This window comes from Hypanus sabinus, chromosome 17 (assembly GCF_030144855.1).
Source record: "Hypanus sabinus isolate sHypSab1 chromosome 17, sHypSab1.hap1, whole genome shotgun sequence".
Lineage (NCBI taxonomy): Eukaryota > Metazoa > Chordata > Chondrichthyes > Myliobatiformes > Dasyatidae > Hypanus > Hypanus sabinus.
This window is the reverse complement of record NC_082722.1, coordinates 11,197,584-11,211,093: the sequence shown is the minus strand read 5'-3', so window position 1 is coordinate 11,211,093 and position 13,510 is coordinate 11,197,584. Positions and strand designations below refer to the sequence as shown.

At 40.5% G+C, this 13,510-nt stretch overlaps 1 protein-coding gene across 1 annotated transcript in view; it reads left to right on the top strand.

Moving 5' to 3' along the window:
* The window catches only part of trim71 (tripartite motif containing 71, E3 ubiquitin protein ligase), a 48,244-nt gene extending 41,340 nt beyond the window's left edge, over window positions 1-6,904 (top strand). The window contains exon 4 of the mRNA XM_059992540.1: window positions 101-6,904. Coding sequence (XP_059848523.1) covers window positions 101-1,552 — 1,452 coding nt within the window. The 3' untranslated portion in view covers window positions 1,553-6,904. The remainder of the gene's footprint in view (window positions 1-100) is intronic.
* Window positions 6,905-13,510: the final 6,606 nt, after the last annotated feature.

The following is a 13,510-nucleotide window of genomic DNA, read 5'->3' as shown; positions in this document are numbered from 1 at the left end:
TAGATGTATTTCAGCAGAGAAGAAAATTATTAAATTAAATATTCATAGAAGTAATTTTTGGAATAATGTTCAATATTAATTAAAATCTTCATATGAATAGGTGGAAAAGATCCGGCAAATGAAGGCCAAGACTCTACACCTCCAAGTAGAAGCACTGCGTGAGAATTTATCCAGGCTGGAGAGCACAATAGACTGTGTGCAGAAGGCCCTATTAGATGGGCGAGATGTGGATGTACTCTTGGCAAAAGAGCAAATGTTTGTCCAAATCCAAGATCTGAAGAAACTTAGGAATCTCCTTCAACCTCAGGACGACGACACCCTTTCGTTCATTCCGCCTGATGGTGTATTATACAAGGCCATCAAGTCGTTAGGCATAATCAGTAGCAGTGCATATGCCCCACTATCTACAGCTGCTGGTGAGGGACTGAAACGAGCACTGCGTGGGAAAATGAGCAGCTTCACCGTGATCACCAAGGATCACACTGGCGAAGGGAGATCATCTGGTGGTGATTTGGTAGTAGTTGTTATAATGGGACCTGATGGGTGTCTCTTTCGAGCAGATGTTCTTGACCATCATGATGGCACCTATACAGTTAATTACTCCCCACATCTGGAAGGAGAGCATGTAGTTTCAGTTACAATTCGTGGGCAGCATATTGAGAATAGCCCCTTCCGTGTAATTGTCAAAGCAGGTCGTAACTACACTGGGATTGGGCTTCCAATTTGCTCTTTTGGTGGAGAAGGGGATGAGGATGGGCAGCTCTGTCGGCCATGGGGTGTGTGTGTCAACAAAGAAGGTTATATCATTATTGCTGATCGTAGCAATAACCGTGTCCAGGTGTTCACACCAAGTGGGACATATCACCACAAGTTTGGCACAGCAGGTTCCAGACCTGGACAGTTTGATCGTCCGGCTGGTGTTGCATGTGATCAGAATTGTCGGATCATAGTGGCCGATAAGGACAACCACCGTATTCAGGTTTTCACTTTTGAGGGGCAGTTCATCCTTAAATTTGGGGAGAAAGGAAGCAAAAATGGCCAATTCAACTACCCTTGGGATGTTGCCGTCAATACTGATGGGAAGATCCTGGTGTCAGACACCCGCAATCATAGAGTTCAGCTTTTTGGGCCAGATGGAAACTTTGTCAGTAAATATGGCTTTGAGGGGGCTTTGTGGAAGCACTTTGATTCTCCTCGTGGAGTGGCCTTTAACCATGAAGGACACCTAGTGGTAACAGATTTCAACAATCACCGGCTGCTGGTAATCCACCCTGACTTCCAGTCAGCACGCTTCCTTGGTTCCGAAGGCACAAGCAACGGGCAGTTCCTCCGACCTCAGGGTGTAGCGATTGACCAAGAAGGCCGCATCATTGTAGCCGACTCCAGGAATCATCGTATTCAGATCTTTGAACCAAATGGCAACTTCCTGTGCAAGTTTGGGACGCAAGGCAGTGGCTTTGGGCAGATGGACCGTCCATCTGGAATAGCCCTAATGCCAGATGGACTGATAGTAGTAGTCGACTTTGGCAACAATCGTATCCTCTTGTTTTAATGCTGTGTTCTTGTTTTTCTATATTGTGGATTTGTTGCTCAGGGACAATATCTTAATTGTTTTCCCTATAGAAGACAGGTATTTTTTTCTGTCATCTACCTCATGTTGGTATAGTGTGAGCTTGAGCTGTGAGACTACTTCAAAACTACATAAATTTATAGCAGACCTACCTCACTGCCTGCAGATGTTGGGCTGACTAATGTTTGAATATTTCCATGGAACTGTGCAAGTGTGTCCAGGCAATTGGTGCCTTTATGATCTGAATCCAAAGACTTGTATCTTAGTATTAAAAGTTGTCTTGTAGCTTTATTTAATGCAAATCTCTCAGGTAGGAAGACTATTGGCCACTTGTATAAGCCTAAAAATAGCCAATTGTGGGTGACTGATAAAGGCTTTGGCTGCCTACCTGCATACATGTTGTTTTCAGGGATTATTTGATATTGAACATCTTGTATGTTTAGCCCTATGCTTTCTGAATGTAACCCTACACTCCACCTGAATGTAAACTAAATACCTCTTTTGTTTTGTTTTAGGGTGTAATGTTCTTTGGCCTGATGCACATAGAAGCTCTTGAGGGGTTCTTCTGAGTGTTAATTTTGGGGTGTTTCATAAAACAAAAATATTGAGTTATCATGTGATACCCTGAAGCTCAATCTATATTTATGGCACCTGGAATAACAAAAATATATTTACCTCTACTGCAATCTCAGGTACCTGTATGAAATCTATTTCCTACTCAATTAGTAGGCTGTATTTGGTCTTGGAGGCAGTATTACTTAGTATTGGAAGAAAATTGGCTGTTTTTTTTAAAAAGCTGTTTTTGGCTCTTGTATAGTCCTATTTGGGATCCACAGAAAAATGGTGTAAATCTGCATGGCCTTTTATCATGTGCTGTGACCAATACCATAGACAGAAATTAGGTATGGGCCTAATTTGAATATCCAGTCTGTTCTCAATGCCAGCCTTTCTCAATGGGAAAATATTCAATCATCTAAGTAATTGTACTTGGATATAATAGTGCTTTATGCATTATTTCTATTGCATTTTGAGAAGACCTGATCAGTTCTTTATTGCTGGGATTAAGAGAATGTGGTTGTATTCTGTCCTTTGGTAGAAATTAGGTCAGTTCTTTTCAGCTTGAATATAATAGTTTTGTTTGCCATGTGCTGAAGCAATGACAGTGCTGTACGTGAATACTCTGATAGAACTTTGGTTTAGTAATGGACCAAGGGTAGACTCCATAGGTGTAATTCCTTCTCTCAATCACCTATTTCCTTGTAGCCCAAAGCAGCCAGTTTATTTAGAAATGAGACAATGTCTCTTTAAAACTACTCTACAATGTTTATGCAAATTTCCATCACAGCCTTGAATTGAGATTTGAGCTTTAAAGAATCAGTATTTATAGTCTAGGAGCTGCAGCATATAAACATGACACTTGCTTAAAAATTGTTAACAACCAAAGTAGTATAATTTTAACACAGCCAGTTTCAGTTGACATTCTCGGATGCTCCACTATTTCTGCTGCCTTACTAGTCTGGTAATCAACGTTACAGGCACAATTTATTTCATGTTTAAAGCCATCTTCCTGCTGTTGTAGACAGCAGCAAAGCTACAAAGAATATATGTACCATCCTGCCAATCGTAAGATAAGGGTCCAGTAGTTCTTAAAAAAAACAGTGAACACTATGGATTTCCAAACGTCTCCCTGTTTTAAGATAACTGCTTTTGTCTCAAAATTTAGAATTTGATTTTTGAACTTCACTGAAGTTCAGCTACTTATCAAAACATGGTGTTGCCCCAGAAAGGATTCGCTTTGAGCTTCAACAACAATGAATGCTTTGGCCAACCTCTGGATGCAGTCTTTCTGAATTCTAACGCACAAGTTCTGAAATGCAGAGTAATTTTAACCCTACTCCAAGCTGGCTTAGCTGTTTAGTAGGAATTGTTTAGAATGGAGGTGGGTGGAAATGTTGGTCAGCAAACTATTGGGAGATCTATTATGACAGGGTAATATTGATAAAAATCGATTTCTATAGGTTCCAACCAATTATGCAGAAAGGTGATGATTTCTAGCTGGTCTTCAGTAGAATTGGAAATTACCTTAGAATGTACATGATCCAGAGACAATTTAAAGTGTGTGTACTGCATAATTGTGAAGTTCCTAATGGAGTGGTTTAGCTTTCAAGATGAAACTGGCTAATGTGCTGCTTCAGGTGGACTGTAACAGTTGATTTGATAAGTTGTGGTTAGCTGTTGTAGTGTAGAATGGCTTTTATTTTACACAATAGGAAATTGCTTGAGCATTGGTTAATAATTCACACTAAACTGTTGTGGAACCAGTCAGTCTGAAATCTACTTTAAAGCTGTCCAATGTTTTGAAATTTGAAATAAGCTTTGTCTTTAGAATTAAAGCTCTACTGAGTCTAGTTCCTGTACTTTGAATGCTGTGCTCTTAGCTTTGAGTTTTTTTACAGTTGCAACATTATGTGGGCTGCTTTAGATCTCGTGGGCATTTTTTTCCCTTCAGCACAAATTTAGAGATGCAAGCACACACCTGGCATCCCTACTTGGGGTGTTATCAAAGGTAATTCCACTGCCTTTAAAAAAAACAAAATAAATAACTTGTATAAACCAAGTCAGTCTGTTAATGTACCATATTATTGAGTTCCTCTGGGATAGCAGTGATCCACATTTTTCAAAGCGAAGTATCTTCTGAAAGTAAAATAGGATGACCCCATTCCTAGTGTTCAAATCATTTCTGTTGATACTGTGAGTTATTTGATGTGAAGTAGGACTCAGTGATTTCTGGAGTAATGGAGTTTTGACTTCTGACCATTACTGTGCTTTGCTGTGGCTCCTGGGGACTTCACTAGTACAAAGTATGATGACCTGTCTGATTATGTTGCTTCCCAATGAGATCATCAGAAAGGATTTGGTGGAATGGCTGTTCAAAGCTAATTTGTTCGTGAATTTGTCTCTTGAACATTGTTTTGATGGGACCATATATAATGAAAGACTGGGGGACCTTTTCCAGATGTAAACTGCATGTTAAAGATTGGATTCAGGGGTGATGAAGTTAGTTTTTTTTTCATAAGATTTATTCCTTATTCTTTCCTGCCTATTTGGCTTAGATGTCTGCTATCCAACTGGTAACTTAATATGTTCTTGATTCAAATGTGTGTAATGTTGAATTGTGTGATTTAAGACTCGGGAGTATTCAAAACACGTCACTTTCCAATTTTGTACAAATCTCCATAGTCTATTTTAGCTTGAATTCAGAAAAAAAAATTCACACAGCCTTACAAAACAAATGTGTAGAAAATTCACTAAAAGTGCTTAATGGATTTATGTTCACAATTCTTAAACTCAATCAGGCACAGTATCTTACCTCAACAAAAAGATCAACTTGCAGAACCCTAAGTAGCCAATAATTTAGAGACTAGGGTCTTAATGATACATAATTCTCAGGGAAGTGATCCTACTCTCTGAAGGTTTTAGGGTTGCAAGATATGGTTCTCGTGCCTTGTCAGGTAATGGCTTTTGTCTACCTCGGTGCTTCTTTCTGCAGCAGCTTCAAACTACCTCAAGTTTAATCCCAGTTGGCTCACATGTCACTGGGCAAACGGCTTGCACCGGGGGCTAATGTGCATTGTTTTGATACTGGGATTTTAATGGAACCCATGAATCAGCTGCTGAAAAAGTGTAGAACAAAGTAGTAATTGCATACTGGTTGGTGTAAAACCTTACTAGTAGATCTAGGTTTATCTCCTTTGGCCACAGAAAATCCCATTCTGCCTGCAGTGACTTCATTAACAGTATTTGAAGTTCCGTTAAAATGTTTTACAGGAAAGAAAGGGCTTTTACAATTGCAACATTCCTCTTTATTTGTAGCAAAATGTTACTAAAGTAAGTCATCTATTATATGAAGGACCTTTCTTCCTTTCAACTCAATGGCATCAAAAAGAAGATCCTGGGAAAATTTGAATTTTCTATCTAGTCCTGCTGAATGTTGCCAATTTATTAATATGATAAGCACACCACTTTTGAACTTTCAGTGCATCAATATAATTTCATCAAATTGTGGTGTTTCACATCTGATGTTATTGAGTTGATAAAATGGTAGCCACCAGTTTTCCTTTCTCTACACGTTGAATGTGTATACTTAAAAGTGTAGAAATAGTTGGAGACAGATCTTCGGAATTATTGCTGGTGAGAGGTGGCAGGGCCATGTTTGGCAGAGAGAGGTCTCGGATAAGGTAGATTTGGGAACCAGTTGGACTACTGGCCAAAGAGGTGGTTCATAATCCACTGGTGTGCCTGCACAAATGGAACTTGGTGATTCGGGCACTTAGAATTGGTGAGTTTTCTAAGCTTGCCAGTAGGTCCAATTTAGTCTTGCAGGATTTGGCCTTTTGTTACTAGCCAGTGCAGTTGTCTCAAACCTGACTTGAAATACAGTAATCCATTTCACATACCTAAATAGTTTGATGTTAAAATGTAGACAAGAGTTGTTGACTATTCATTGACAAGATGTGACCCCAGTTGTTAATGGGAGCACCTGATGTGCTGTTTGTTTAAAACAGATTTTGTTTTTGTGGACTGATTTTATGAAGTGCTTAAGTTTTTTTTTATATTCTGAAACTGGGTTTCAAACCACTAGTTAAGCAGACTTTATTCAAAATTTATTCTTGAGAATTTAAGTGTCTGGTCCAAGATCCAGAAATCCTGGTTGAGAAGACGTAATATATAGCTTAAAAGAAGTTTTCGCTGTTTTCTAAAAGCAGGGAAATTAAGTTCTGGGCTCATTATTTTAGAGGCAGAGCTGCAGTAAAATCAGAAGTTCTATTGATTTGTGTAAGAAGTGATTTTGCTTATTGCCTCTGTTCTAATTTTAACTGTAGTCTGTGTTCTAGATTAAGGGGATAGCATTAAAATGTCTGGTGCAAGTGGTCAAAGGCCCTTTTCTCAAACTTAGACAAGTGCCTCAAAATAACAGAGCCTGTATCTGTATTTAAAGATGTCCAAGCAGTATTTAAGTTACTGTTGTGCAACAACCCAGCATTTAATGTTCATTGGTGGTTACCACTACTTAAAGGAGAGGGGAAAATGGGGTCCTAGACTACCAAAAAGTTCATTTTAATAGAATATTCCTCTTGGGTTTGTCTTTACAGTAAGGTGACGGGTATTTTTTTCCTCAGTTATATAATTTACCTCTGAATCATAAGACCCAGCCTCTGCACCAAAGAATGAGGTTTACTGACCTGGAACACTTCTTATTCCTGTGTGTTTGAAAGCCTAAATTGATGTTTGTGCAATTTTATCTGGATGAAAGTTCAATAAAATTTGTTTACAAGTTAATACATTGTTGTATCATTTCTTTCAGAAACATTAAATTAATGTAATGTGACCTTCAGGATTTTGTGGGGATTTTTCACAATGGACTGCAACCCAATTTTCTATTGATTATAAACAAAGCATGTTTAATTTGAAGGGTGTTAAAAGTGGGAGGATCCGAAGTTCCATAATTTATTATGGGGCTAAGTTAAAAACCCCTGTTTTAAGTTTATTAACCCCTGGGGTACAAAATTACCTATGCAATTGGCTACACTGAAATGAATTCATTTTAAACATGAGATTCTCCTGATGCTGGAAATTCAGAGCAATACACCAAAAGCTTGAGGAATTCAGGTCAGGCAACATTATTGATGGGAATGAACAGTCAACATTTTGAGACAAGACCCTTTATTTGATGGATCCTTGCAAATTGTTGTAATTTATTGACAGTACAGTGCTCTTAAAATCCCATCTTCATCTTCACTTGCATCCATCATCTGCAACTACCCCCTTAGAAACAGAGGAACATCATTTCCTGTAAATTTTCCAACTTTTTTTAGATACTAGCTGTACTCTATGTACAAGAAATTGAGTTCCTTGCACTGCTTTGGCTCTTTGTTAGAGATCAAAGATGGTCTGGGTGACTAATATATTCTCCCAAGCATACGATTGAAGTTAGTGAACTTATTCTCTGGACCACATTCTTAGTCAAGTACTCAATCTATATGAAACCTATATATAGTCTGATGAATGTACTGTCTTTACATAGATTAGATCTTTTTGTCTCCATTAGCTGCAATTAGAAGATCTGTGAAATACCATAATTGGTTTTTTACTTGTTAACTTATTTTCATCCTTATTGATTTTTTTTTAATGTGATCTTTCATTACTTAATCTCCATTTGTGCCACTAAGTTCATCTGGTTACAAATGTTTTGTATGCTCAGCCACTTCAATTTGGTCATTGATTTTAACATTTTCCAATGTTAAATGTGCTTTAAATGGGGCTGTAAATCTGAAACATAAAAGCCACATCTTTTGGGAACAAATATCACATGTAAGTTTTTCCAGAATTGATAAAGATTAAACTATTTGGTAGTTCAAGACTAATGATTGAGTAAAGTGCGCAATTTCAGAATGATTCTTAATGTAGATTAGAAGCAGATGCTGAGAAGACAATGTCTTGATGGGTTATAAAATTCAGGCAGTTGCCAAGATGTATAATGCTCAAATTTTTTTTGGGAACTTCCTAGACCTTTTAATTGTGCCCCAAAATTAGATAATGTATTTTCATTATTAAAGTGCTATCCAGCAGAAAATGATTTTACCTGGAATAAAGTGCAATTTTAGCTATGATTTCACCACCCTTGAAATTTGATTGGCCACTTTCATATCCTAAGTAAATCTTACCATGCATACTTGTACAACCGCAGTATAATCTGGAGCTAAATCCAGCCAATGTTCACAAAATGCTGGAAAAAATCATTCTTCCCAATGATGTATAAAATATTTATTTATAATTTATCATTTTATGTATTGCATTGTACTGCTGCAAAGCAACCACATGCCAGTGGTATTGAACCTTATTCTGACTTCTCAGCTTTATGCATATCATTAACTAATCTAACTGATCCATCCTGGTAGTCAAAGCTGGCTGCACACGGAGGGATGGCAGCCAGGGTAGGAAACCCACTCTAAGAGAAGCAGGACGAAACTGACAGAAAAGGAACAATATGAGATTATGCTGTATCTATAAGGCCAGAGGATTAACCTGATTTTATCAAATTTTAAAACAAGATCATTTGATCAAGGGTCAAAGGGCCCATTCTATGCTATACTGTTCTTATTTCTATCACAAACATATGGCCTTACTACTTGTTCCATTTTCAATAATCGCATCTCTATATGAAAGGCAATAATAAAATAGGGTCTAACCTGTCACTGTAAACCTGTTGGAATGGTGAAATCAGGTGCATGTGAATGCCTGTTATACTGAGTCACACACATTGCTGCCTCCCGAAACACTTGTGAACTACTAATGCATAGCCTTTGAACAGCTATTGAAGTTCAGTGCTTTCTAATGTTCAGTTGTACTGGGGTACATTATAACATTTGGAAAGCTTGTTTCTTGCTACTGCCTTCATTCAAAAGCAAGACAATGCATGTGGTAAGGAAAATGTCATGTGACTTGTGAATCCAATAATGTATCCTATTTGGCCTTTTCAATAAAGCTATATTAATAATAGAGGTGAAAGTAATGTCATTCTAGTTTGCTGATTGCGAGGAGGGCAGCAAAATAAAACACAGCAGATTTATGAAATAATACATGGTCAAGCCTTACAATGACACCATGGTGGCCATAGTGGGATAACAGTGTAATAACTTGTTCATTTTTCTTTCGATGTGTGGGACATGGAAGCATGTTGCAGCAGCATAACTACCCCTTATGACAGATCTGGAAGTGGAACTTAATTCTAAGCCATGAAACTTGTCAGCAATTCATTTGGCTCTCTATTCTATCTGTGCTGAAGGGTGTAAACATTGTCCTGTTGACAATGGCCTGCAAGTGAATAGCCGCTATAAAGTAATGCAAAATCCAAGGTACGACAAATCCCATTATTGAAAACAATCACATCAAACAAAGAAACTAGGAAACCAGAATTGGTTTTAGAAAGCTGTTAAATTGGGAGACAGTATCAGATAAGATAAAAACCAAATGAGACATTGAGTTTGAGGTTTGCAAGAGCACAAATTTGAGAAGTTATTATGTAGGGAAGTATCAAAATAGTCAAAAGTTCCAACAAAGGGTTGCAGAAACATTTATTTTTAGAACCATAGATGAGCGGAATGGGCCTAGAGTGAAAGTAGGGGTAATTGGCAATGGAAGCAATATGTAGCGGAAACCGTGGTTCTGTGTCAACTATAGCTAGACTGCAAAGCTTCTGGCTGTACTTTGGACAACTTCCTGGTGACCCAGCAGCTGATTTACTTGTCCAAGGACCAAGAACAGTGGCTTCAGACTGTTAAGAGTATATAGCAAATGTTAATTTCAACAGCCACCTGTCTTCAGATCTAAATATGGATTATAGATTGAATTTAAAATGCAGCTCACAACAATGGCCTTCCTGGAGGTGTATCTCAGAATAAATTGCAAATCCTGACATGCCCAAGTGACCAACGATGTCTGCATATGCGTGAATGCAGCTCACATCAACACCGACTGTTGGTGTGAAGACCTCAATGTTTGAAACTATGCAACTCAAGAAGCACTATGAATACATTGTAGCTATAGAAATAGTGATGTGATATTGAGATAAAGGAGGCCTCTTCTTCCTAGAGTGTCCAAAGTATGATGGCTGCTTGTGTGCTGAATAAAGACTTTCATATTCCCAGCTTCAGTGTCTCTCCATTCGCGATCACAACATTTGGGGGCTTGTCAGGGATATGTTTGTGTTATGTTGTGTGGGCAGTGAATGAGTATTTTTAAAGATTGGCACTCATGCTTGGATCTGTTTGGGTTGCTGACCACAGCATCATGAACACGGCGGAGAGCTGAATGAGTAGATACAAAAGTAGTGTGTTGTGCATATGTGTAAGAGGCTAGATGTTTTTGTGTAATTTTGTGAGATAGTCCCACCAGTTGTGAAAGTTTGTTACAGTTTGGGGTGGGGGGGGGGAGGAGGTTACATTTATACTCATTCAGGGAACTGTATGGTAGCAGACAATCATAACACAGTCCTTACCACAAATGGTTTCTATTTGGGAAATGGTGTGCTGAAGCGGTCTGCAGGTGTCACCATGCATACTGTTGCCAATAAAACATGCCCAAAATGCATGACAGAACACAACAAGTAACAGCAAAACCAAGCCCCTTTCCTCCCATTCACATAAACAGTCCTTTAACCTCAAGACTGGCCTTCAGCCTTCCCAGTGGATTTGCAGACTTGGAAATCAACTCCCAGCCATCTGATTTGACACTTGACCCGTGGTTCCAGTCAATTTAATTTCCCAATTCTGGCCAGAACAGGATGCCACCTCTGTTTCCAAGGTTTTCTTCAAAATGCCCTCTGTTTAGGGAAGCAAATACTGGGAACCACTGGATCTGGTACACTGACTGCCAGGTCATAAGGACCAGGGTTACCAGGCCATTGGCACTCTCTCTATAGTATCCACATCCTTCCTAGTGAGGTGACCAGAGCTAAACACAATACTCCAAGTGGGGTCTAACTAAAGTCTTATATAGCTGTAACATTACCTCTCGGCTCTTGAACTCAATCCTATGGTTGGTGAAGGCCAACACATCATGTGGCTTCTTAACAACACTGTCATCATGAGTATCAGCTTTGAGTGTTACAGAGTCCAAGATCCTCCACACTGCTCAGAGTCTTACCATTAATATCAATGTGTGTGATGTGCTGGAGGAACTCAGCATTTGGGCAGCATCCATGGAAATGAGCAATCAATGTTTTGGGCAGAGACCCTTTGTCAGGACTGAAGGAGGGGGCAGGGGCCCTACAAAGAGGGTGGGAAGGAGAAGGTTGGTAGGTGCCAGGTGAAAAGCCAATCAGCAGAATGATCAAGTGGTGGGGGAAGGGATAGGCAGGAAATGTGAAGAAGGAATGTAAGGTTTGTAGTAGAAAAATCATGAGAGAGGTGATAGGCAACGGAAGAGGAGGCAGAGTGAAACTGGGATTGGGGAAGGGAGAGGGAGGGAATTACTGGAAGTTGCAGAATTTGATGTTCATGCCAAGGGGCTGGAGACTACCCAGACAGTATATGAGGTAAACACAAGGAAATCTGCAGATGCTGGAAATTCAACACAGACAAAATGCTGGTGGAACACAGCAGACCAGGCAGCATCTATAGGGAGAAGTTCTGTCGACGTTTTGGGCCAAGACCTTTTGTCAGGACTAACTAAAAGGAAAGATAGTAAGAGATTTGGAAGTAGGAGGGGGAGGGGAAAATGTGAAATGATTGGAGAGATCCGGAGGGGGTGGGGTGAAGCTGAGAGCCCGACAGGTGATTGGCAAAAGGGATACAGAGCTGGAGAAGGGAAAGGATCATGGGACGGGAGGCCTAGGGAGAAAGAAAGGAGGAGGGGAGCGCCAGAGAGAGATGGAGAACAGGCAGAGAGAGAGAAAAAAACTAAATATGTCAGGGATGGGGTAAGAAGGGGAGGGGCATTAACAGAAGTTAGAGAAATCAATGTTCATGCCATCAGGTTGGAGGCTACCCAGCCAGTATATATAAGGTGTTGTTCCTCCAACCTGAGTGTGGCTTCATCTTGACAGTAGAGGAGGCCATGGATAGACATATCAGAATGGAAATGGGACGTGGAATTAAAATGTGCGGCCACTGGAAGATCCTGCTTTCTCTGGCGGACAGATCATAGCTGTTCAGCAAAACGGTCTCCCAGTCTGCATCGTATCTCACTAATATATAAAAGGCCACACCGAGAGCACTGGACGCAATATACCACACCAGCTGACTCACAGGTGAAGTGTAGCCTCACCTGGAAGAACTGTCTGGGGCCCTGAATGATGGTGAGGGAGGAAGTGTAACGGCAGGTGTCTGGCTCTCAGCTTCAACCCACCCCCTCCAGTCTTCTCCTATCATTTTGCATTTTCCCCTCCCTCTCCTACTTTCAAATCTCTTAGTATCTTTCCTTTCAGTTAGTCCTGACGAGGGGTCTTGGCCCGAAACGTCGTCAGCGCTTCTCCCTATAGATGCTGCCTGGCCTGCTGCATCCCAACAGCATTTTGTTTGGGTATATGAGGTTTTGCTCCTCCAGCCTGAGTTTGGCCTCATATGGCAGTAAAGGAGGCCGTGTATGGACATATCCGAATAGGAATGTGAAGCAGAGTTGAAGTGGGTGGCAACCAGGAGACCCTGTCTGTTGTGGAGTTCGAGCAGAGGTGCTCGAAGAAGTGGTCCCCCAATCTGCGTCAGGTCTCGCTGATGTAGAGGAGGCTGCACCAGATGCAATACATTACCCCAACAGACTCACAAGCGGAAGTGTTGCCTCACCTGGAAGGACTGTTTGGGGCCCCGGATGGTGGTAAAAGAGGAGGTGTAGCACTTACACTTGCAGGGATAAGTAGCAGGTGGGAGATCTGTGGGAAGGGACGTGTGGACCAGGCAGTCGCAGAGGGAACAATCCCTGTGCAAAGTGGAGAGGGATAGAGAGTGAAAGATGTGCTTAGTGGTGGGGTCCTGTTGAAGGTGGCGGAAGTTGCGGAGGATAATATGTTGGATCCGGTGGTAGGTGAGGACAAAGGGAACATGGTCCCTTTTCAGGTGATGGGAGGATGGGGTGAGGGCTAAAGTGCAGGAAATGGAGGAGATGCAGGTGAGGGCATCATTGATGACGGCAGAAGGGAAAACACAATTCTTAAAGAAAGAGGACATTTGAGATGTCCTGGCATGGTAAGCCTCATCCTTGGAGCAAATGCAGCGGAGACGGAGGAACTGGGAATAGGAAATAGCATTTTTACATTTGGTAGGGTGGGAAGAGGTATAGTCGAGGTAGTTATGAGAGTCAGTGGGTTTATAGAAGATGTCAGTGTCTGTCTCCAGAGATGGAGACCAAGTGAATTTGAGGGCTGGGTGAAAGTTAGAGGCAAAT